We start from the raw sequence: 27,065 nt of genomic DNA, 5'->3' as shown, positions 1-27,065 counted from the left end.
ACTAGCTTGCGCTAGGCTTGGTTCACATGCTTTCTGAATTGTAAAAGAAGAGTGCAAGTGTAGGTAAACAACTGGATCATATTATCCAGACTGCACTCTGCAGTAGATGGAGAAAATGTACAGAAAGAAAAATGAAGGGAAGATCCAGCCTTTACTTAACTCCTCTTCTCCTGGGAAACAAGCCTTCAGTCAAGGACAGCTGGCTTATACTAATGAAAAATACAAAAGGAGAGGGCATATTTTGCAACTTGGAAATAAAAGTCTAGGCAACACATCAGTGTGGTAACATTCTCTTACCCTAGAAAGGACACATTTAAGCCTAAAGAAATCCTATATGCAAAACTTAGACCTGATCAGTGAATATGTACTCATTTCATGTTACCTTTGTCTCTGTTCTTCTCCTTCCCTAATGAGTCCAGTTTCTTTCTTAATGATTTCTTCCTCTTTTGACCATCTGTAAGAGCAAAAATAGGAAATAAGTGAAGAGAAATACTGCTGAACAAACTATTGCATAAACTGGAAGATGCAACTGAGATGACCACGGTATGGAGAGTCAGGAAGGATGTGGGTACATTCCACAAAGGCTGGGGGCTGTCCCGTTCCTTCAGCTCTGAAGAGTGCATCCGTGTTCACCCAAACACTGAGGTTGTGAATAGGAGAACCAAAATAAATCCTGCAGCATGCTGCCGGGCACATGGACACCTGCATGGTCCCAGATCCCACGGGGCAGAATGGAAAACTAACATGGAAAACTTAACAATTCAGACTGTTGCAGGATGCTCATGATAGGTTACTGGAGAGCAGGTCCCACAAACCCAAAAGGCTGTGCTTTCCCCTCATCCATAGTCATAGGACTATGATTCAGTCGGGGAGCTGGAGGTAATATTTGGAGAAGGAGGACTAAGCTCCGAGAACAATTCCGCATACCAGTCACACCAGCTGGTTGACAACTGACCATCTTCACATGACACATCTGATCTCAGCTCACACTGAGAGCTTGCAGTTTGTCTAGACTGGTTCAGACGGATTAGTCTTAGAGAAATTATTGTTCTGATACAGTATATATTATCCAAGTTTTCGCTAAGGCATTAAGGACTAAGAATTTTAAAAATGGGCACAGGCAGGTTTATTCTTGAAACAACTATGTCAAAGGTTGGCTATCACTACTTCCTTCAACAGCACCTTAGATAATGAAAAGTCAACAAAAATGTATTTTATTATGTCTCAACAAATACTTAAGACAGGAGCCTGCTTTAACTCGTCACTTTTTAGTTTTCTAAATCCAAAGAAATATAAAAGGTCTATACTAACACAGGCACCACTCTAGCTAAAGGTTAGCGGATGTGCATCTTTGTCTTACTGGTTTTGTAATATGGCAGTAATTCAAAACTAAACACACAGTATTTCTGTTTCACTTGTATAGTAAGAAGAACACCAAACAGTCTGCCTCAACATGTTTTCTTAGTTTTTTAAAAATATGTCTTAAGTGGGCTTTTACGGTAGGGAACATACTATGAAGGATTGAAGGGGATGTCCTTGGATTAACCCTCATCCTTGCAATTACAGTCAATAAGATAATATAGTCCGTTCCCCGATCTTTTCCCCTCAACTCCTATTGAAAGCCATTCTCAGAACACAACTCAACAGACAGCTGGACAAATTCTGATCCTTTCATGGCCAGCTCATATCCTATTTTATCTTAAACTAAAATTTCTTGTTGCCTCATGTAGCTCCTGTTCCATCCTCTCCATTTGAATGCTTGTACTCTGGATATATTCAGAGAGAGCAAGAGTGTCTGCTCCTAGCACTCACTTAACTATGACATTCAGTTTCTATCTCTTGAGATAGAGGCAGGTCCTCTTTCACTGGTTATACTAATACCCCTTTTCTGTATTCTCCCCTTCAGTGAGAATTGATCTCTCTGAACTATGACTGAATAGAAATGATAAGGTATTCAAGATGAGATTTCACCAGTGCAATGGTGGTAATTCATTGCCTGATATGGCCTATGATTAGATTTCCCTTTTCAATAGTCAGATGACAAGTTCATAATTCATAGTCATACTTTGATTGATTTATAGGCCGAGTTCTTTCACACCTTCTAACATTTCCAGTTCATAAAACTGAGCTTATTACAGAAATTCTTCTTTCACTTCTTTACAAAATAAATAGTCAGTAGCCCGCTTACGTAGATAACAGTATCACTTGTTTTCAGAGGGTTCCCTACTCCTTTTATGTTCTGGCTTTATATACATACATGTATTTATATATGTGCATGTATGTATGTCTGTGTGTTTTAATTATATTCTACGTTACAAATTCAAATTACTGCTTCACAGTGGCCTTTTGATAAATGACTTCTACCTCTTTGGAGTCTTGGAGTCTTTATGGAGACCAAGACACCCTACTAAAGTTTACTGAGATGCAAAATTGAGAACAAAAGTTGAAATTGGATCTAAAATACAGAGGTTTTCTACTACAATTACACAAGTGCAACTTTTGAGGGGGTTAATGCTACGTAGTTTAACACAACAGAAATATAAGAAAAATGAATGCTATTCATTATAGAAAATGGAAACAAATGACACTGATTTACACAGGGAAAATAGGTCAACAAATTCTAGGGCCAAATTGTCAAGGCTTTCTCATGAACCTTGTTCATACTGAATGATTCCTTCAACACCGAAACGACAACTGAGAGAACATTTCTGCATTTGTCTCTGCAAGCCTTGGATTTTGTATACAAATGACCAGGCCCAGAGGAATGTGAAGAAGCAAGAAACAGTTTTGGAGATGGACAAAACTAGAAAACACAGGGAAGAGCCCATTCTAAGCCGCAGTGCATACCTGAAGCAGAATGACAGAGAGGAGGCACTTGTACAAACGGATGCAGTCCCACTGATGTCAGTGGACCTAGAACCATTTACACCAACTGAGAATTTACCTCCCTAAGAAAAAGACTTGCATAAGAAAATGAGACTGAGATGCATCTTACTGAAGAGCTAAAGCACAGAGGATCTGCCAGGAGACCTGAGTTCAGTTCCAGCTCTCCTTCTCCCAGCAGAAGGCATGATAAATTATGATCTATATTCTGCAAAAATAAATATGCTTTGAAATGACAGTTGATTCAGGTTATGTAAGGAATAAGGACTGCAGAAATACTCAAGAAGTGCCAAAGGGCTTGGGCAGTCCTGGCACTTTTAAACCTTAAATCTATCCAATTCATAATAATAATGCTTAATAGTTATTATTTACACTGTGTTTTGAGAACATAATTAATATCCAAAGCATTCTTGGGAAACAGGTAAAGTATCATTACCTATGTATAACACTTACTGTGTCTTTCTAAATTAGAAAATATTTATGCAAAGTATTACTACATCAGCCCAAAGTACTATTAAATACAGCCTGGTATACTCAGTCGTGACTTGAAAGTGTTTAAACTACAAAGCCAAACCACTAGATTTTATCTGGCCTTCTGCATATATAATTATAATTTATTGTCTTCTTTCTATAAAGTAACAATGTATTACTTGTCTAGCAGATTCCACACAAGAATATTAGCAAGACAAGTGAAGTACTCAAAAGACAAAAAACATCAAAGTGAAGGAATCAAACAAGAAATTTCAAAGTGAAGGAAGTTGCATTGTTTTAGCCCTTTCTGAACCCATTCTGACTTTTCTGAAGAAAATGTGCCTTGGCAGCTGTGTGTGATCAGTTGTTTCAGAAGTGAACTTGTTTGTTGAATACTTACTAATTTATATCTTCACTGCATTTTTCACTGCAGTGCATACATCACCCTCTGAGCATCTATATATTAAGACTAACATGATGAATATTTTAAAAAATGGGAGTCTAGAATCAAACTCCTGAGTGCGCAGTAAATTGCTACATGACCTTTTTTCCAAAGCCGTGAGTACTTCCAGCTTCAGATAAAGCCAAGAGGACTTTTCTCTTTGAAAAATTAGGTCATCTACTTTGGATTTTGTTTTGGAACAAAGGCTACAGAATTCTGTAGGGTAAACAGCAAGAGTATTTCCACCAATATATCCGACTTCGGACAAGAATTTAGGAGTCTGACTTTTGGGTGTTTTTGAAAATTTTGGTTTAAGGTTGAAATTCAACCACAGCGACAACACTAGCACCATTTAATTTTCACTAAAACTCTCAACTCATTTCAAGACCTGCATTTTCCTCTAAGTGAGACCAGGGTTGTACAAACTAGGCAATAGGAAGCTATTTTTATGATCAAAATATATAAATTCCAGCTTAAGAAAGAAAAAAAAAAGGGAAGAGGGTACTTCAAAATATAAGTCGTTGACATATTTTTAATGCCAAATTTCTGTGTTCAAGATCACCTACCAGCACCAAATATGACTGGGATAGAGCGCAAACTGAATCCTGTTACTCTCGCTTACCCAAAATACTGCTTTACTCATTCTAAAGTTAGGGAAACCAGAATGCCTAGTTAGTGGGTATGATTGCTGCTAAGCATAAGCAAAAGCGTCACAGATTAGGTAGATGGAATTTCCTCATGATGATACAGTTAATGGGACACCTGGAGTGAACAGTGAGGAATTCTTGCCACCAATTTCATATTATGTCACTAAATAGTCACCGTACTACGAAGCCTTAGTGAATTTTCTTTAACTTGTTTCGTAATTAATATAATATAAAGTAAAAACAACAACAGCACCTGAGCTTTCTAAGTCATGTTTCTGACAGTATCACATATATTACAGATACTTCAGATGATGGAAGTTTTCCTGGGAGTAAGTTTGCAGTGAAGCTTAAAAAAAAAAGATTCTTCTGCTCTTCCTTTCTTTATGCATCAACTAATGAATTATACTTATGAATGGACCTTCTTTTTCATAGAATCATAGAATCAGTAAGGTTGGAAGGGACTTCTGGAGATCATCCAGTCCAACCTCCCCACTCAGCAGGGTTACCTAGAGCATATTTTTAAGTCACTTATATGCAAGGACACCTTTTTGTTAACCAAAAACTTTTTTCTAATACGTAAGGCCAATTAGAGGCTTTAAATTAATTTAACTAAGTGTTTTTTGACAAAAGAAATGTTTTTTTGCTTACCAGTTTACTAAACAAAAAAACATGCCTCTCATTTATTGGCATCTTCCTTTGCTTACAAGAGTTGTGTTTCTTGTCCATTTAGGGAAGAAAATTTGTCCTGTTCTACAAGTAAGGGTTATTTTCACACAGAATAATGAGAGGAGTTATGTAAGAGATGAATATCACACCCATAGCTCTTTCATCAAAACAGAAACAAATGATAATCCTGATATTGAAGGCTATTTGAGATTTCTAAAGTACTTTGTAGTAGCTGTATTCATGACCATTTTCATTTGATGGGGTGCTAATAACTGGATACAATTAAATGCAAAGAAAAAACAAGTAAAATTAGGATGTATTTTTTAGAAGTGCAGTCAATTCTATCTTGAAAATTACTTTCAGTGGCATCCAATGCACCAAGTCTGATCTGCCTTGCAGACTTCTCTGTTCACTTCACTCACTAGGAATGATTCATTTTCAAAGTGCCAGCCTTGGAATCAGCCTGGGAACCCCAAGCCCAGCTCTACTCTCTCTTGCCTGAGCAACATTTCAACTAATAAGGACTCTGCAATCCGAAAATACCACTGAGCTCGGCAGACAGAGCCCAATGAAGAACAGATTGTGCTTTATTCTTTCACGGATGCACCGTTTGTGCTTGCAGACACTTCTGGTCACCATACAAAGCAAACTTGCTTCTGAATGTGCACTTGGAGCTGATCTTTTGAATAAGAGGATGCTGGTTTCACTTCATCATTTTGTGACTATAAATGTCTGTCTTGAAATATTTATTTAGATTAACTTGGGTGTTGAAACGCACTGTCCTCATGCAGTAACTTTCCAGCCCAGCCAGCTGCAGCACAGATGGAAGGTAAACATTTTCAATTAGAGAACCAGAAGCAAAAGTTTTTGACACATAACGCAATACGAAAATGCAAAAGCTGAGCTCACAGGTATTTCCCATCCTTCTCTTTCTCCCTTTAACAACACACACACACTTTCTAGCAATACAGATTATTATACAGCTTCACAACTCCAGGGCTCTCTCTCTACTGCAGTTCTCACTCTGCATCTACTTGCTGCTCTCTAATTGCACTTGGTTTTAGATTAGCACTCCTTTGCACTTGTTAACCTGCAGCTAAAATAAGACAGGCCATATTAGCAGGCTCACATCTGCTTGCCTCCGCACGTTGCCCAAGCTGCTGGCAAAGGACAACGCTGAGCTACTCCGTCAGCTCCCTTCATACCTGCCCGTCTACTACAGTGTTTCTCTGGCCATTTATGACAACAAACAAGCTTGAGCCTTTCCAGTGCCACCAAGTTCCTGATGGATGTGTGAAGGCAGAAGAAACAAGCAACACTGATAAGGACAGATGCAAACCTCATCACATCAGAGGGACAAAAGTGCCTTCTTTTTCTCTTCCTCCCCATCCTATAAGACTGTTCTGCAACCTGTTGTTATGGGATGTAGGTTTCAATTGCTTTGGCCTATTTATTGTATTATTGACTGGTAAAATAAACCAAAGGAGTTCCAAAGCACAAACATGCAGGTTTAGGTGATGCTGCTGCTGGAAGCTTAAGCTTTGCATTACAAACAGCTTGCTTCTTTACTGTGTAATGCTAAGGATTCAGCCATAATGATATATCAATGAAATTATTTATTTAGAAAATATTCGTAAGTTGCCTTGGAACTAGCCTAGAATGCAGAACTGCTGGAATTCTGACCTACCTCCAAAGAAAGCTGCCCCCTACCAGAATTGGAATTTTATCAAACGAACAGCAGTTTACAAATAATTGATGCAAATAAAAAAAAGAGAAATCACTCCATAGCTTGGTTGTCAAGCATTAATAGATTTTTGATGCTTCATGGCTACATTAAAGGCAAAGGTGACATATTACTTTACACCAGCTGAGCATAGTATCAGTAGACTGTCCTGCTTTTTGGGAAAACACATCTAAAATGTGTAGTTCTAAATTAGAATCAAATCTAAAATGAAAAATGCACCGTTTCTATTGAACTCCATTTTCAAGGTCTATTTCTATCAGGAAGAGTTCATGTCCTAACTTGTTGAAGAAAAAAAGTTATGTGTAGCATAAGAGTGGGACATAGATAAGTCGAATGAAATAGGTATGAATTCCTTCCCCCTATAGAAAGCTGACTTCGGGAAGTGCTGTAATTCAGATAGCAAATACTACTTAGTTTCTGAGGACAGAGGAATCATAACAAAATATGACATTTCAACTCTATTTGTCTACACCTTCCCATGTGTACTGTAAGGTTTTAAACAATCTCCAAGTATATATGCTATTAAAAATAACCCCTTTTGTATTTTGAAATATGTTCCCCTGTGCTTGTCAGTACAAGGGACATATTGTTAACTGGTGGGTAAACGCATATGCAATGTAATTTAACTGTGAGAGTCAAACTAGTCCCTAGGGGATAAGGATTTCAGGAACTGGACCTGAATCATAACTGCAGAATTCACAGCCTTCAGGTCCTGCCACCTTTCTGCACAGCTCATCTGTGCAAGCAGAGGGGCTAAGGAGGAGACTCCTTCCCAGTGCTACCCCAAGCTACTGTACTTCCACAGTCCAGAAGGCTGCAGGTTTAACAGATGAACATGAGCAGAGCTATACCAAAAGCAACTCTAAAAAGAGCACAAAAAGCATGCCTGCTTTCAATTTGTTCATGCTGCGTATTAATATCCCTGAAATTGAGTCAGAATACTCAATTATCTCAGAATTTCAAATGACCACACCAAAATTGAGATTTAGGCTCAACTTTCATTCCCTACTTTCTGTTTTTATTTTATTTTTTTTCATGTATTCCTTGACCTTTCTGTATTTGGTCTCCGACCAGAGATGATTTTGTTTGGAAAGTTTAAAGAAAATATTTTCAGCTGTTTCTGCATTACTGATGTGGAAAAATGTACAGTTTTACATCCTTTAAATACCTTCTTATTCACCAATAAACTAAAAATGTCTGAGAGTATTACATGAACTCTGAGGAATAAGATATTCACTAGGCTTTACAGAGGAAACTAAAAAGCACAGCATTAAACTATTTAAAGATAGTTAAAGTAAAAAAAAACTAATAAACTTTTGGTGCTTAATGGTATTTGCCACACTTTTAGCTGGCCCTAAGGAAAGAACCTCACTTTGACTTCGCAATAAGCAGCTGCTTAGATCTTTTTCTATGCAAGCACGAGGGAAACTGCTGCAGCCATACATAGAAGGGACAACGGAAATATCTTGCTCAAACAAACATGCAAAGCTACCTGGCAGCCTTTAGAGGATTACAAAGGAAGGACCAAACGCCCTTGCATGCCCTTCTATGGTTGTCAGCAGGGGCTAACAAAAAGCAGGTGGATTCAGAGAAAGGGAGAAAAGAAGCAGGAAACCAGGTTTGAATTCCCTGTGCACAGGCAGAGAGTCACTCTGCTTGCTTCAGCAGGCTATATTTGCTGAAGATTAACTGTGTCATACATACTTAAGTCCCATATCCTGTTTCTATCTAAAAAATGACAGAGTGGCCAAAGAGCAATTCGCTACACATTTTTTTCCAGGAAGGATCTTTCATGAAGCATACTGCCTTGCAACGGTATTGGAAGCAAAAAAATTTCTCCAGGCATACTGAAGTAAAAGGGAACCACTCTTTCCATAGCTCAGGGCAATAGACTGCAGTCAGACTAAAGATGTGATTTATGAACCAGCAACGTAAAGTAGCAGGTGAAAGATGACTAAAATATAGGTACAGTGTAGATTGCAGCAGTGCTCCTAGTGTGGCCGGAATTTCCCTAAACTCAGAAGAAATTCCTATTATAGATAGAATACGGCACACCAGGGAGTTTGCTGCTACCATTGATTCTTCATGAAGGCCACCTGGAAACCACGATGGTGGGCAGAAGTTTAAATGCTTTGAGAAAGACAACAACATTCCCTGCTTGGAGAACTTCCGTAATTGTTGGTAAAATAGGTCGGAAATGGTCTGCAGTACTATATCAGAACAAACTACAGTAAAAGAAAATATTATAGCTCTACAAAAAATAAACCAGGAGCATTGATACAGTAGTTGAGGTAATACAAATACAGATTATAGCTCTACAACTTCCTTAAACCCACGGAGGGGAAAAATTGTCTCCTGATTAAATAAAAAGCGATTTTACAAATACAAGAATAAAAAATACTTCCATGCCATTCCTAGTCAAGGTGACTCTTGATTTGATCAGAAGGAAACTTACTTTTACTTCCCAGAGTACTGGGCAGGCTAGAGGCAGACCAGTCTGCAGTTGGCATTACATTTTCTATGTACTGGTAAGCTGGCTTGTATACACATACTGGTGGGTCAAGCAGCAGCCAAGTTGCTTTATAATCTGCCTGAAGCATTTGCCCCGGATCGCTCTGCATGAGCACGGCTTGAGCTCTTCAAATGAACAGGGAATTCGCCAAATGGCAGAGGACCTGTCAGTGGTCATGGTCATGGTCAACTATTTCAGAGATCAATGGTTTCAGGCATCCCATACTATCACCTGACCATCGTGGTGTTGTTATGACCCCTTCATACATTCCTCTACTTGAAATTTCTCCTCAGAGAGGGAGCTGTGCAAGAAAATAAGCCAGCCTTCATAACTTGGTCTCCTCCCTCCAGCACTGATAAACCCAGGGTACAGTATTCTTCCACAGTGCTCAGAGCCTTGACGAATAACTGAAAGGAGAGAGTCGCCTTTAGTGCAAGGATGTGGACTCAAGCTGCAGAAAGTCTTTCAGGGGACAAGTTTGTCTCTCCAATAATTTAGACATTATTTCTTTGAAAAAAAAATGCCAGTATATCTTTTTTCTAACAATGTCTCATTCTAATCATTAATTGCCCTCTGTACAGGTAGCATCCATCACCATGCTTGCATGCTTTTTATTAATAAACAGAAATAGATGTTGAAAAATGATAAACTATATGGATAAAAGGTACGAGGAGATCTGCAGAGATCACCTAGACCAAATTCCTGCAGAGAAACAGAGTCAAATATTCTTTGACTACCAGAGACAGACATTTGTCTAACCCATTCTTTAAATCTTTTGGTACAGGATTTTAGTTCTCCCTTAAATCTCTGGGTAGCCTTTTCAGTGTAAAAGCCTGAAAAACAAATGCTATTTAGAATCTACGACAATTCAGTCAGTGCTCATTTCCTACTACACTGATAATGCTGAAAGCATCCTTACAGTGTAAAGGCTGATAAAAGAAAGGAAAAAATACAAGGATACACACTGTACAACACCTCTGATGAAATAAATCTATCTGTAGTCATCTTATCTTTCCTAATCAGTACTCAGTGACTGAATTTAGACTGCTGGCAGCAACTAAAACTGCACCAAAACCACACAGTCGAAAATTTAGAAACTTACCCTTCTACCTAAGTAGGAATCCTCATCAGGAATACTTCCCCAATGCACTTTTGAAAGAAGCAACATGCAGAAGATAAGAGAAATAAATCTGTTTTTCAACTGAAATTTTAAGATTTATAACAGCAGAAAATACACATTAAAGCAGTCTTCAGGCAAAGTCAAGCAGAACATGAAAACCAGTAGGCTGTAATGCCAGCATTTTATTCTTTGGTTTTGAAGATAAATTGTAATAAATCATAATGAGTAGTAATAAAGAACAAAATCTTAAGTCACTATAGAATCACCATATACATATATGGATTACTTGCAAAAAGCAGGACAGCCTAATTAAGTGTTCGGAAGCACAACTATTTTCAGGATCAGGACTACATTAAGTACTAAATACATTGTATTTGGTAGAACACAGGCTTAAAAAACAAAAAGAATCAAATCCATCTGATTTTGCAAAACACTGTGTGTACAGTCTACTTTTTATATGCCTTCTCATTCCTGAAACTAGTTTACTCAGAATGTATGTTTGAGCTTTTCTATTTATCCATGAGTAACATTTTAAAACGAAAGCTGAGATTTTCACGCAGCATAATAATATAGATAAAACATTTAATGTATTTATATGAATTTATAGGCCATAGCTATTTCAAGTGTACTATCAAGGAAATTATATTGGAAAGGACATTTCACAACTAATTTCTAAATCCAATGGGACTTCACATCAAATGTACACAAATGTATACAGCAATCACAAATGTACACGGCAATCGCTTAACAGTATCTGGATTTGCATAAAACGATCCTAACTCCACAAAAATCAGTATCTAAATGAGCAACACAATCCCCTAGAGTTACTATGCCCTAATAATCATTCAGTCCCAGAGAATTATGTTTTAGGACATTTGTACATGGAACTGTGGATCATAATACTTCCTTATCTATCTCTGGAGCTTCAGCAAGATCCTTCTGCCTCATTGCAATACCCACTGAAAGACAGGGATACTTCTGCTCACTGAGCTCAGCAAAGCAAAGTGTTCCCTCAGTTTCCATCCTCTTTCTCCAACTTCACATAAACATATCCACACAACAGGTAGATTCTTGGAAGTAAGACAAATATCTCTTTTAAAGATACTAACTCTGTTGCAATATATGCTAACTGTTTCATGCTCACATTAACAGTGCCACAGATTTCACCAAAAAGCCTAGCATTTGTATTTCCTTTCTGTATTTGTATAGCACTGAACAAAATGTATGATGCTTCTAGGTATATACCAAAATTGAAAAGGCAAACTTTTTTATTGGTACGGAGTACAGAAACATTTGCTTTTAAAACCATTAGCCTGTCACTAACTGATGGAATAAACATGCTGAATAAAGTATTCGCAGTATAAACAGACATGTAAAACCTACTATGTGATACCACAAAATCTTGGAAGTCAATCTGATGTGCATTACACAGTGTCTTTAGTAACAGTTGACTAAAAGCAAAGATTAGAGTGGAACAGATCACTAAAAACTTTCCTAACTCAGTGAAGATAATTTATTACTTCCCCTGTTCTACAGTTAAAAAAACATATTCTTGTAAGCTTCATTTATTTCAATTTTTTTTCTTGTCTCAATTATGGCTAAAAGTCAAATCTGAAAAAAAAATCACAACAAGAAATTCTGAAAATTTCTGCCTAGGGAGAAAAAAAAATGAAATTCTTGGCTTCCTTATCTCCCTGCCTGGAAAAGCTCCTGTTACTGACACTTTGACAAACTCATATGCAGCAGCCTGTGACACCGTACTCTAACCATCTTTACTCTGCAGCTGGGGCTTCTCTCAGCTTAAAACTTTAAATCCATTTTGTTTTCTCTTTTCATACTGAGAGATACTGCTTTTATTTTCTCAGGGGGAAAAATCCCCATAAAATTTATATATTTATATGGAAATTTGGGATTTTGAAAAAAAAAAGCCTCCATCTAAAATTCAGCAAGATACACGGTTTTCACTAAGCTCTCCTAGCAAGCCTGACATCAACAGAGCAGATCCAAGAATTATTAATATAATTAAAGAAGCAAAATTTAGCCTTGCTTGTCTCTAATATAACCTTCATGAACACAGCTGTATTAAAAGAAAACTTTACAAACAAACCATGGACTCATAGGATCATGTTGGAGACTCTTCTACATGGGAAGAATTGTCAGATGTTGCCTTTAAGAAGAGTGGTAATTCGCCACTCCACTTAAAAGATATAGTGTACGCCAATATAAAAGCCTCCAGTTAATCTCATAGCCCCACAAAGTATAGGATACAGTTTACTTAGATGCTTTCCACTGTTATAAAGTCTAAAAAGTGTATTACATGGTCAGTGATTAAACACAATGACCAGCTTGGAGCCATTACAAAAATGCAAGTCCAGATAAAAATCATAGTCACCCTCAGTGTTAAGGAAAATGGGTAATGAAATACAATGACGAGTAATGTAAACAGAAAACAGACCCAAAAATCCACTCTCTGCCAAAATAAACAAGAAGTAGAGAACACACAATTCTGAATTCCCATTTTTATTCAGAGCTTAACAGGAACATACTGGGGACAAAGTGCACCAATGAACAACAAAAAATCAGAAAACCCAACCATATATGTTTTGTTCAGTTTCAAAATTTCTTAAATTATATACTTATGAAGTGTTGCGCCTTCAAATTTAACTTACTTAAGGAAATTTAATAGCAGACTATTATTTATTTCACATGAGCAGATGTGCAGCTTCACACATCTGCACATCTGACAAAATTAGCTATAAAACTTGCATATGAAAATGTGCACCAGCACATACAAAAGCAGGATAAACTATATCCTTTCTAGAAATGATTAGGATTGTATTTAGGTCTCCCAGTTCAAGATTAGATCATATTCACTGTAATTTTAACTAACCGAGAGATCTGAGAACTAAATTTGGTAGACACTAGTCAAACACTAAAATTACCTTCTTTCTCCCCGTATGCAGTTCAGACAAAAGCTCAGGCAGAAAGTCAAACATCTGCTGTGATTACTGAAACAACGGCGTATGACCTGGTTGCTGCTAACAATAACTAGTTGTGTGGATATACACTCTTGTCATAGGTGGCATCAATACCGTAAACAGTCTTCTCAGTAAAGGCAATTCATCTCTTTTACTACATCTGGTACACTTGTTAAAATAGCTGGATAACATGTTTATCATCAGTATCATCAGTGGAAAGCAAAGACATTTCTGTGGCTCACCCTTGCATCTTTGCTTCAGAACATCTGAGGAACATTCAAATACACTAACTTCGTACTTTTGGGTTTATGTAGTACTAGTACTACAAGGTAAATACACTCTGGAATGTGGTACATGTTAAAACAAAAACACTGTATCAACGTAACATTAAGGCTGTGACCCAAGCCAACAAAAGCAAGACAATTCATCACAGAGATGGACGTTCTGGCTTTAGCCCAACCTATTGCATCTGTTGCAATCTGTGGCATCTGATCTGTTAACAATCCTGCACCAACATGTAACCTCAAAGTTCAAACTTGCTTATATCAATCTCGTATTTGGGAGATGAGAGTGGAACCTAGATATTTCAGCAAGTCAGTTTGAAGATATAGGTCTGAAGTCCAGTGCTAGTACTTCTCCTATAAAAAAGGAAGTTTGAAGCATCCTGCAGTACTCTACTGAAACATGGGTTGATACAGGGATTAATTATTATTGCTTATAAGAAAGGAATGACATATGAAAAACAAAAAAATACTCCCGAAGTTCTTAACTATTATTACAACTTCAAATTGACTGAATATAAGCTTTTGAATCTGAGGTAGTACACACACAGAGAAACATTATTTAGTTGACACTCCCACATCTCAAATTTTGGCCTGAAGTAATTTAGAAACTTCTAAGTAAAAATGTCCAATAAGAGAAATAGAGAGATTCTGTGTCAAACCTAGAGTCCCTCTGCTGACTCAAATTCTACCTCATCCAGGTTAAATTAACATTTCCTATCTTTAATTAGAAGAATTCACCTTAACTTTTCACCTCTTCTCCTTTGTTGTAGAACAAAAGGGAACTCTCCCTTTTTAAGTAGGCACTTTCCTCTACCTCAGAGTCTCATAACTGAGTAATCCCACAACCTTTTTCATCACAAGAACCTTTTCTCAGTTCTGGTCCTTCTAAGTCCTTTCAGCATCTTCTCTTTTCCCATCTTTACGGGTCACTTGAAAGGTGCCATCCACTTAAGGATGAACATTAGAATATCAGGAGACCTCATAAACTCTGAAGGTGATGCTACCTTAAGTTGATTGATCCACAAGTCCCTATTAAACTGCTGCAAAACTAAGATTAAACATAGCTATAAAATAAGCCACTCTTTCAACACATGGGATTTGGGGGACATTTCAACTCACAGATCAGTGGGGCAGGGACAGGGATCTCCTAAGATTAGGAGGTGGGCAGTTTTTTTTGTTTGTTTGTTTGTTTTGTTTGATGGAATTGAAGGGCAATGACCATATCAACTAGGCCACTATTGCCATAGATATGAGTGCTTGATCATCCTGTTGACTGCCATTTCTCCTGAAGTATCTTCTTATGTTTTATTATCAGTCCAAGAACGGCATTTCTTCTCTCCAGGTAATTTCATATAAGGAGGTATAATGTCAGCTACATATTTAGAACAATAATTTCTAGGCTGACAAAAAAGAAGAAGGTTCAAATTTTTTTTTTTTTTTTTTTTTTTTGATGTCTTAACAAATAAGCATAGGTTGCACCAAGCCTGTCAAAACAAAACATAAGCAAAGCTAACATAGAAGCTGACAGGAGCTTTTGTCTGCTTGTTTTCTCCTTTTGATGCCTACGGTCAGTTTTGAGTCTGTGAAATGCACCAGACCGAGCTGTACAGTATGGGACTGGCAATGCATATGCCCTTACAACATCTTGCTAATCTGGCCTGGTAACTCTCAGAAGCACCATTTTATTCTAACAAAACAGACATCACCTGCCCCCCAAAAAAGAGAGTGGCAGAGGAGACAGGGAGTAGCTGGTTCTGTGTACTCCTGGTTACAATGCTTGAACCCCTGCACAATCAGTGCAGAAAAAGAACTGCTACCTACTGAAATGAATACTTGCCTACTATTTTTTTCTTATTACAGTAGTTGAGACCACGAGGTGGGCAGTCTTTCTTCCCAAAGTGGGAGGCAGTGCATAAACCTACAACAAATGATCATCTATCTACAAAGAACAAAATAAGCAATAATCACAAGTGGTAACACATATTATGCTTTAATGTAATGCAAATGTAAATACCTCTTACCAGGCTAAAAAAATATATCCTGTAAAAAAAATAGCTTTCTTTCCTACTCATTTTCCTGACATCTATTAAAATCCCTTTCCTCCTCAGCAGAGACGTCTTTTCCTCCTCTTCCCAAGGGATGTTTGCCCATGCTCTGACCCAACCCCAGCTTTGCAGCCAAGGGTGGGTAGTAATACATGGAACGATTTCTACAAGTAATCTTGCACAGCGCTTTGATAGTGAGGATTATTGGTGACACCCTGGTTTTAAACAGGTATTAAACAGACATGAGTAGAAATAGAGAGAAGGCTGTTGTCCAGAAATCCCCCCAACATTCTTCCATATCTCTTCAAAAAAAAAAAAAAAAAAAAAAAAAAGCAGTGGAAGAATGTTACATGCAGAGTCTTAAGCAGATAATGGGCCTTACTAAATTGCTTTACCAGCCCCAATTCCAGGAACTGGTTCTTCTACATTAGTAAACCTCTCTGTATCGGGCCCATGGAGGAGGAAAGAGGAAGGAAATTCCCTGGGGGAAGTTCCCAGTACACAAGACTCCTATGTGCTTATAACAGTTTCAGTTCTCCGTCAGCCACAGTCCTTCCCCAGAGTTTTGGAGAAAATGCTTGGTGTGATAAGAGCACATACTTCTTTCACATCCCAGGACAATGTAGTCAGCTAGATCATTATTATAGTAATAATACAATTTGTCTAATTATACTGAGATGTTTACTGTGCTGTAATGTTGCCCAGGTGGCTACAGCATGTGACAGTATTACCAGTGAGAAACATAATTTAACAATTTTGGGAATTACAAGAGATTTATTCTTGTGAAAACATCAACTCACAATTATCACAATATTCTTTGTTGGTCCTACGAAGAAAACAGTGACACATAAGGAAACATACCATACATCAACAACAATTTGTGCTTTGTGATTTGAAAGTGGCCATTTCTTCCCAAAGAGGTAGATCGATTGTCTCAGAAATAAAAAACTTGTTACCAAATCAGCAATAGATCAGAAACTAAAATGCTGTTTCTAAGTCACTGGAGATCCTAGCCAAATTTGCATCTGACCTGGTACAGGTAGAAAGGTGCATGAGGAAACACGCATTGTTCTTATACTTCTGCTCTACTGAGATCAAGAGAAGTTCCTCAGCACTGAGGTAGCCAGCACGAGCAACACCATCAGGAGAAGGCAAAACATAGATGAAAAGATAGGACTTGACCTAACAGAGAGTAGTAGCTGAGCTGGCTGGACTCAGCAGACAGTGGTTATTGCATCATTTTAATATTGACAGAGCAACTTCTCTTCCACAGAAGTCAGGAAGGGTTGGTTAGTTGGCAACCCGGGGGACACAGCGCTTCACAGAACTAGGCCCTAACGGCGCACACATCCTACTCACTGTTCCTGCATCCCAGGCCCAGCACTGTTCTCTTCCAAAACATAAGCTCTCAAAGAAATGGTAAATTAGAAAATGAGAAATCCAGGTGAAGTCATTCTGTCTTTACAATTTACTAGGACAAACATGAAAAAAGCAAATGGACAAAATAAAAAATTTTTAAATATTAACTGAGGATCCAGTTTGACCCTTATTTTCATCCAGATGCACTGCTTTTCAACATGAAGCATTGTTTACAGGCATTTGATCATTCTTCTGTCTTATGAGCTGACAGTCTCAGTCACCTCTAAATCAATTTAAAATACTATTTGATGGGCTTTCATGGGATGGTCAAACTTTCTACAGAAATTCAGCTATATCTACTTGCCTGAGCACTGGTACTACCTACATATTTTTTTCCACTTTTTTAATAGATATTCTCCCAATGTTTCCAAAAAACTCTCTCTATCTCTCTCTCCCCCCCGCTCTCTCATTGACAGGCACAAATCAGTGCCTTAGATGCCTCAGAATACAGGTCATGTATATGCAACAGTTTGTAGATAGTATTTAGTTTCCTATGATGCCTTTGGCTTCTTTTTCTGCGGCTCTATTTGTACAAGCTTCATTACTTTCTAATTATCCATGTATCTCTCCCTTGTTTATCTTCTTAAGTAGTGACTACAAAAAGTAGCTCAGTGATTTATATTTACATATCACATTGGTTAACGCACAACTATCCAAGGAGTATTCAGAATTAGTAGTGAGCACGTCTTTCTTCCTCATTTATTCCTTCCCTCCACAATTCCTCTCGTGCACTGCTGTAGAGCTAGAAGACAGGAGTTGAGAACAACCCAAGCAGCCACGGTCTCTTCCTTACTAGAGAGATGTGAAAACTGCAGCAGCAACCCTAGGTTCCCAAATCCTGTTCAAGTCCCTACAAGATACGTTCGCAGTGTAAATGAAAACCAAGCCAGACACTTGAGGGCTTGAGTTAGGGTTTGAGCCCTAATTCCTTGCTTTTTCTTAATTGTTAAGGCCCTAGTGGCACCTACCAGAGCTCCCCAACATAGACTTCCAGGCTCTTTGCAGTTTAGGGGAGTGCAGCAGTACCAAGCGCACTTTGCTGTGAATGGAGGACAGTTAAAACTGCAAGCTATTGAGGAGAGCGCTCCAAACAAACCTGCTCCAAAACCTCCTCTGCTCAAGAGATATCTGGAAACTAGGAGCATAGGGGAAGGAAGAGTGCCTCTCCTCTTTGACACCACCTTTGAGAGAGCCATCTCACTTGAGTTACCAACCTTCTTACGAAGGCTCATTTTTCTCAATATTTACCCAAAAGGGCATGCATAATTTGAAAGTTACAAAGATGCAAGCGCATCTGATGTGAATTTCATCACTGTTTTCTTTTTGCTGTTACAAAGAGAAGACTTGACTTTCTTGAAATGAGAAAAATAGAGTATATTCTAAACAGGAACTGTAAAGAAGTTGCACCAGAATTGTACTGTTGTTCCATTCAGAACATCAGGTAACTAATTAAAAATCTGCTAAATAACTGTAGCAGTAGAGAAACTGTATAATCCTTTGCTTGGAAATAATAGCTTCTTGCCACTTAATAAGTTACCCAAGAAAGAATATAAACAATATTAGGTATAGTTATTGGTGGCAGATGGGGGAGTGACAGGGGAGCCAGGACAGATGTTGATTACAGAGTATGAGAGAAAGATATGGCGCTGATAGAAATCAAGAAAACAAAGGAACAAACTCAAAGTGTCTCTCTGCTAGAGATCTAAATACTTGTCTACATCAAGATAATGATTCTTGACCATTTTCAATTCATTTTAATCACCTACTGAAGTGTGAGCTAAAGATATTTAAAATGACATGCCTATAAATTTCTATGGGAAGAGGTGTCCTCTGCCTCTGACCTCAGGACATTTAACGTATAGATGGTCGTGACGTGCATCATTAAGGGCTCCTGGCTGCAGCAGAAGTGGCAGGAAGGGATTATATCTGAGGTGTGACAACCTGCACATCCCTCCCGGAGCGGCTGGCTGTGCCCCACGAGTGCCAACCATGCTGGCTGCAGCAAAGGAGGCTCACGAGCACAGGAGAACTGCAACTTTATCAGAGAGGCCCCGAACTGCTGCAGAGATGCAGCAGATGCTGCTGTGCTCTGTCCTAACTCCCAGGCCAGTGGGTTTGGTGCAAACACTGGTTACCTAAGAACAAGGGATCTTCACCTCCACAGTGCTTGTGTGTGCTGGTAAATGTAATTACTACTCAGTCACCTACAGGAAGCAAATGCCCAGCAGGCATAAGCTTGCTGACATTCATTTGCAAGTTTGGAAGAACAATCAAGGAACCACAAAGAACGTGAAATTTTGAAACAGCAGTCTGTATTTTCTAAGGCATAGATAGGCATAGGACCACTAAACTGCTCCCGAATAATTTTCTGCCACATTCTCCGAGGTGGAAGAGAGCTGTACAGCATACCTTTGTATCTCTCCAGCTCTAGAGAGCTCCTCCAGCTCTGCCAAATATATAGTGCTAGCTCTTCTGGGAATTTGGCCCAACACAATTCACCCTTTTTTCCTGAGAATACTTAACAACTTTTAGTCTGTTCTTAACTTGAGGCAAAAATGGCTGTGATTTAGTTTTATGCTATTTATGTTCCTGCCTGCCCAGAGTGCCTGAGCCAGTTTCACACTGCTAAAACATTTATGCAGTCCAATGATGTTAGGAAATCAACTGGGATGGCTGCCTGTAGCCTCTTATCATAATTCTGCATTCCCTGCTATTGAAGAGAAATAGGAACATGGCCTATGCTTTTGAAATGTCTCTACAAAGGGCCCAAACTAAGCTGTAGTAACTTAGGAATATAGTAGATTCATATGTTCCTACTGAAGCACAGGCACAGATGTAGGATGATGGAACGACAGAGTGATTATTATTTATATATATTGCAATGTCTTTGGTGCCAAATTTAGAAACAGGATGGACTGTTAAATACTACATGATTTCCAGTTCTGGCTGCTACCTTCATTCACTTCAACAGCTGGTACTACAGTATCTTAAGACTGGATTGCAGCTGCTATTCATTCACCCTACATACCTTAAAACACAGAAAAACTCATGATTAGTTGTTCAGAGCAAGTATGCAGATATGAGATAATTAGACTCTTATCAATAATATTGTTTATAAATCTAATTTGATAGAATAGAGTAATTTATTCCTTGTCTAAACTGAAGCAAAAGATACATGTAATGATGGAGTCAGTAATAAAACTAGAATTGAAACAGGAACTCAGGAAAGTACCTTTTATTATGAGATGCTTTTCCAAAATTTACAGTATTCTTATGCTTGAAATGATACTTTAAATGATACTTTCAGCTCGGTATATATAATTACACATTATACATGTATATAAGCGTTGTGACTATAAAAGCTGTTCCTGTGTGTGATTTGAACCTGAAAGATGCAACAGTGCCCATCTGAGGCCCTGGCATTGTGCTAAGTAGCCAATGACTCTTTTTTACTACAAGGTCTTACAGAGCAAGATTGGGCTGAATGGGCAGAGACCCTGGCTTTCCTAGACAGTTGGTCTTGTATGCCATTCCTATCAGGAAACAGGGAGGAGTACATATGAATAATACCAAATGCTCATTCTCCAAAGCTCAAAGTTTCTGAATATTAATATGCATACTCTGTTGTCTTGGATGCGTTTCCTCTCTCTCTCTCTCTCTAAATATATATATATGTATGTATGTATGTATGTATGTATATCCATCACCCACTGGATTTCAGGTTGCCAAAAGATACTACAGTGTCCTTAGTGATCTAATTTCTTATTTGAATGTTCTGTAAAATTGTTGTCATATTGATAGAGTATTTTTTGAGGGATCAAAGGAGTTGTGGAGAAGCTGACTATCCATCTCACTACAAACTGATACAAAGTTTGGCCATCTGTAATTGGAAGTTGGACTCTTATTTTTGGCGGGAGTTTTTGCAGATTTAAGAAGTTCAAGAATATCCAGGCTGATGTCTCTTACATTTGTTCTTCTCCACTTCATTATTTTCATACACTGGAAACTTTTGTTCTGCTTAACTTTGATTCATTCAAAAATTGTTCCTGTGGCATTACTGTGCGTATGCTGCCACACAATACCTCTGGTCACAGACAAAGGTGAGAATAGAGTGGCCTCCTCTTATTCCATATATAAAAGTATACAGCAACTGGAAAGACACACAGGAAAAACAGACTTGCAGATGATCGTATCATAGCACAACAGCTATCTTTGCTAGCCCTGATCTGCAGTCTACAAAAAGTAATGGAAACGTTCCAGTTAGTTTCAGTAAGGTTTGGACCTCTTCCACAGTAACCTAAGTATAGGTTTCTGTGCAGTTGTCCAGCATCAGGACCCTGACAGCTAAGCTTTTCCTTTTCAGTGAGTGTCTTGTTCTTTAGGTGTTCAGTGTCACATGCTAAAATTAACCTATATTCTAGGAAATAACCACCACTGTGGTCAGGAAAATTGGGAGAGGATTCATCTTACTTGATGCAGATGTCTTCATTGCCTATCTGAGCCTGGCTTCCTTGGCTTTAGAGCCAACAGAACTAAAGAGCCACTTCTGGGGCATGCTCTATCTGATCTACTTAGATGTATCCTTTTGGATGACAGGAAGTACAAGGAAAGCCTTTTTTCTCAACTGAGTATGAAGGAATCCTAGGATGAACAGGTCAGATCTTAGATGTTATCTATACAGTAGGTATCTGTCCTTGAGCAAATGATCCCACACCAAGTGGCTCAGTATGGGCATAATAGTGAAAGACCAACAAAATTACTAGTCATTTCTACAGTTATGCTGTTTAAATAAAGATTAAATATATGATAATGTCTGCGGAATAACCAGTGTAAATCTTCTCCGCTTTATTACTGTGATACGAAGGCAGTGGTTTAGCAAGAGGAGGCTTTGCGAACTGAACAGAAACAGTTTATCAGACTCTTACCTTTGGGGATAGTAATCTGACAGCTGAGGTCACAGTCCTGCTGCAACTGATAAAAAGCCACTTCCTGTAGTCGGGCTCGCTCCAGCTCGGAGAGGCTTTGAACAGGAACTGACTTCAGCCGAACGCTGCGCCCTGACATGCTGTTCCAAGTGAAATCACCCTACAGGAAGTCAAATGGAAAAATATGAAGCATCATATGGTATGCGCAGTTTAATAAACATACCCATCTCTTTTACTGCTAGGAAAAACACAGGTCCTTTTTTTCTAAAAGGCCACTTTCTTGGACATCTCTAACCTTCAAAATTTCTTTGTTTTCCTAAGACCAACATTCCTTAAAAGGAGCACAGACATACAAAACAAAAAGTCAATTCTGCCGGAAAACATTTAACCAAGTGTTGTTGCAAAAATATTTGGATTCCAGCAACCAAAAGCACAAAAAAGCACAAAAAAGGGGGGGGGTGGGGGTGGACCCCTTCTCTGTTTTTCCCCTAGTTTGGTTTCTTTGCCCAGTGCTTTATTGTCATTTCACTCCTTTCTTTGCATAATCAGTTCGACCCCGACAACTTTACAGACCCCTTGATGGCATGCAGCTTATCTCCCACCACGCACTGGTGCCACTGCACAGGGCTCTTCCCAGGGCACACAAGCACAGCCTCTCCTCTTTGCTCACACATCCCCTGCTATCATGCTCAGACCAGACTAAAGGACAAGATGTTTCACATTTTCGAAAAGCCGTAATCAAGCACGTGTTAAAATTTATGCAGCAAAACAACACGCAATGAGCTGCACCTCTGGAATGTACAAATTATGTTTGGAAATCAAATCAAAAGCTGTAGATCTTCTGCCTCCCATCTGTGATAACATACATAAAAAGCTACTATCTTAGCTACTACTTAGTGCAGGTGAGAGAAGTAATCATCAGTCAAACAGAAGTGGAAGCATACAGACAAGCTTAGAAGCTGATAACTAGCTTCAAGCAAGAGTTTTGGAATTCACTGAAGCATCACCAAGCAGCACGTTTTAGCACTACAGGGGAAGAAAGATTTTTTTTTTCATTCTAACCATATTAAAAAATAAACATCAAGCTTGTAAGCCAGTTTGGTGTAAGTGTAATAAAGGTAACACTGATTTACATCAACTGAGGTATAAAAACAAATCCAACAACCTGCCATTCATCACAACACAGTAATTAACAGATTTCATTTTCACTGTGCCTATTTTTAGCTTGAATTTTAACACCCATACCTTCAGGGAACTCTCATTTTTTCACCAATTACTTGCAATTCATGTGTTGTGAATACACATCGATAGTCAAAGGATGTCCCTCAACCTTTTCAAAAGACATTTGTTAAAATGCTTTACATGAAGATAAGTAAATTTTGACTTTATTCAGTAGCTATGCATACCATTGGATATAAACATCTTTGTGCATACGCCTTCAGGATATTTTGCCTATATACATGTATATAACCTGTATAAATATACATATGGGTATATATATATATGTACATATGTCTATATATATATATATATACACACACACACATATGCGTGCGCGTGTGTGTACCTACAAATATATAACCTATATTGCTATGCAGTGCTGCATATTTGTGAACGATTTGTCTGGACAAACCATTCACAAATACGCAGCACTGTACTGCAAAATAGCTTAAAGGAACTACGCATTAAAGATCTTTCCTTATGATGTGTGAACTATATTGGAGATCAGCAAGAAGCTTTTTTCATAATAATCTTTTTATTTATATGGCATTAGGTAACCATCATAAGGAAAGCTGTTACCTCAATCTGTACAATTGCATACCTATATATTTGACGAATAACAATACTATGTTCAGTTTCTTTACGGTACTATATGTAAGGACCAAATATGCAAACTTGAGGCTAGTCCAGTATCTGACTGCTGGAAATTGTCCCTTTTTTTTTGCCTGCTCCTCTCTTCCTGCACTTTTACTGTGTCATTGTTGACCAGCTGGATCTAGCAATCTCAAACCAAAAGTTTGCAAAGCTACTCAAAGGAAGCTGACTTGCTTTACTCAAGCAAAATCAAAACAGCAAGATTCACATAATGCTCATCTGTAAAACTGGAAGGAAATGTTTACATTTTTTTTTTAAAAAGCTGCTGTCATTTATAGTTAAAAGTGACCAAGAACAGAATCCACAATCAGACAATGAATACGAAGAAACTATGTTTCCAACCCCGGTCATGCAAAAAGAAAAACTTTACAAGTATAGACATATGCAATTCATCCACATGGATATATAATGTACATAATGTTCTATATCCAAACTGGTAAAAAAAGAGATTGAAATACAGATCTATCATAGAATTTGGGAGTACTTTTAACTATTTCTCTGAGAGGAATATTTTCCTAAATAAAAATACCACTGATGTATGTCCAACATAAAAAAATTCTAACCATGACACTTAATTTTGGAACAGGAATTGGAAGTATTAAGGCTATCCATGAAAATGCTGATGTAACAGAGGTACCTAAGACTGTAAGCTTTTTAGGACGTATTCTGTTTCCTGTAGAGCAAAAAATCCAAGGGATATCTGGGACTTTTAGGAATTATCACAAGTTAAATAAACATTGCTTACCTGGAATTTTGCATGGACATATGAGTCATTGCTTTTTGGGGGATAAACATTACAAAGGGTAGGTCTACCTCGGGAGGTAGTTCTGCAGCCTCTGCTGTGTCCCTGAGTTAGCTTTCTAAGTGCAAGCAGTAAGTCGTATCACTGCAATACCGAACCTGAACTGCTGGGCCCAGCCAGAAGGGTTTAACCTTGAGAGACAGTCCTTGCTAGCTGTAGTACAGCACTGCGTTGATGTGACTATCCTGCCTTTGGGACCCAAGTAAGCCTCTTTGCACAGAGCTGTGCTGCTTTATACAAGCGAATCAGCCAACTTGGCACTGGCTCAGGAATCCTACCCTGGCTAATTTTACCTTCATATGGGAGCATCCCACCTCATTTTTTTTTTCATGAGGTCAAGGGTTTAAAACCAAGTGAAAGAAAAAAGCCTCCAACACGATCGTGAAGGCTGTTCCTTTCAACATGAGCATTTTTATTTTGACGGCCTGCAAGCTTCCAAAATGTTCATGGCACTCACTGTGTTGGCCCTCTTTGGCTAAAAAATGATACAATGCAAGCCATATATCTTCAATCGGTACAACAGATCGCTAAGTCAAGATAAAGAACTTGGAATCATTCTGTCCAGTTTCTGTGCATTAAAGAAAACATTCCTCTTTTACACTTGATGTGTTTGATAAAATCTCTACTAGGTCACATTAACATAGGTTTTTACTATGCTAATGGAACACATTACTAATTAACTAAAATATTTTTGGAAGATTGTGCACTAGGGCCAATGGGACCTCCTAATCTGCTGAAGAAGTGAGAGGCTCAAGAAATTTTGCCTTGAAAATATCTGTTTTATTTGGCAAATAAATATCATAGTGTCTTCTATGAGCCAAAACACAGTATTTTATACTTTAACCTATTCATAGACTCCTATGCTTTGTTCATGTGATGTGAAGTAAATTAAAGACCCTATCTTCTTTCCAGCACACTGGAGAATTTTACGTATGGCCTATAAATTACTGTAAAATCAACCAGGCCTGGAACAGGTCCAGAAAAGTCAAGCTCCCTTTGACAACAGGTACTAGTGCAATTACATCAGTCACATATGCCTAAAGCTATTTGGCATTGCATGGAGCAGTCAAAGGAGGGAAAGGCAGGTCAGAGAAGCAGAATATTTTCTATTTTTTCTATCCATAAGAGGAGGCACACTTTATCAGAGTCTACTTCAACCAATGCCCTAACATAGCTCTTTGGAGAAGCCTAAGAGAAGACTCTGTAGTCAGGGTAACTTATTTTTTACAGTCCATGTCCTCCATTTGTGATCAGACATTTATAGACAGATTTTCTCTATTATTGTAGGACTGGCTAGAACATGGTCTGCAAATGGTTCCTTCATCACCAAAAAGGAAAAAAAAATAGAGAAGACTATAAACAGAAATATAGCCCAGGGATAAAATGATCAGTCTGATAGGACACAACCTACTTCTAAAGGTGCTTTTACAATTGACTTTCACAAAGTCGCAACCAGGCTAAAAGCCTTCTCCCATTTCTCCTACCAATCAGCCACTTCTTTCCCCTCAGAAGTCTCCAGCTTCAATTGCCTTTTCTTCCTGGCCCTCCCACTAACATCTAAACTTTTCCTACATGCACCCAAGCAGCTCACTTATTGGGTAAGCAATACCAGAGCAGATGACTCAGCAAAGGAGATGCATGATTAACTGCATTTTGAGCCTTTTAAAAATCCATCCACTTTTCCCATATGTCTTGTCCAGGGTCGTAAGCAAGATGCACACTGCAGTTTTACTAACATATTTCAAACAAACGTCTTTTATGGATTTGCTGTCCAGTGGTTCTGAAATAAATATATATGCTACGTACTGACTTACGCGACATCATGTGCTTTAGTTACTCTTCAGGCATGTGCAGGCTGTTCTTGTGTATTTGACCTCTTTCCCCTGAAGCTCCAATAGAAGGTCTTTCACTTGTCTTTTAGTAAAGGGTTGTTCCCTTGTGCTTTATACAATGCAGAAACTGGCTGATAAATACGTCAAGGAATCCAAAATGTAGGTATCCATCTACTGCTGACCACCTCTGCTGGCTGCTATGGAGTTTTAAGCTGAGGTGAGTAACATGGAGCATGTACTGGGTGGAGGGATATGCACCCTCCTCACATAGAGATTTAAAATATTACAAATTTCGATGCAAGATGGAAAAAAAACCCACAATTTTTATCTTACTGCATTATTCTTATTGTTGACGACTTTAGCCTGTACTCATTTAGGTAAATGCCATTATCAGATTAGCCATCTACTTTTCATTAGTCT

The 27,065-nt window shown here is 38.3% G+C and overlaps 1 protein-coding gene across 4 annotated transcripts in view; it reads right to left on the bottom strand.

Annotated features, from left to right (window-relative positions):
* Positions 1–27,065, bottom strand: part of ARHGAP6 (Rho GTPase activating protein 6) — a 334,401-nt gene that overhangs the window by 41,978 nt on the left and 265,358 nt on the right. For all 4 annotated transcript variants that reach the window (XM_062601142.1, XM_062601150.1, XM_062601153.1 and 1 more), the window contains exons 2-3: positions 22,137–22,296; positions 383–454 (exon numbers count right to left, since the gene is read on the bottom strand). In XM_062601142.1, the coding sequence (XP_062457126.1) occupies positions 383–454; positions 22,137–22,296 (232 nt within the window). The remainder of the gene's footprint in view (positions 1–382; positions 455–22,136; positions 22,297–27,065) is intronic.

This window comes from Rhea pennata, chromosome 1 (genome assembly GCF_028389875.1).
Source record: "Rhea pennata isolate bPtePen1 chromosome 1, bPtePen1.pri, whole genome shotgun sequence".
Lineage (NCBI taxonomy): Eukaryota > Metazoa > Chordata > Aves > Rheiformes > Rheidae > Rhea > Rhea pennata.
This window is presented reverse-complemented; position numbering and strand designations above follow the sequence as displayed.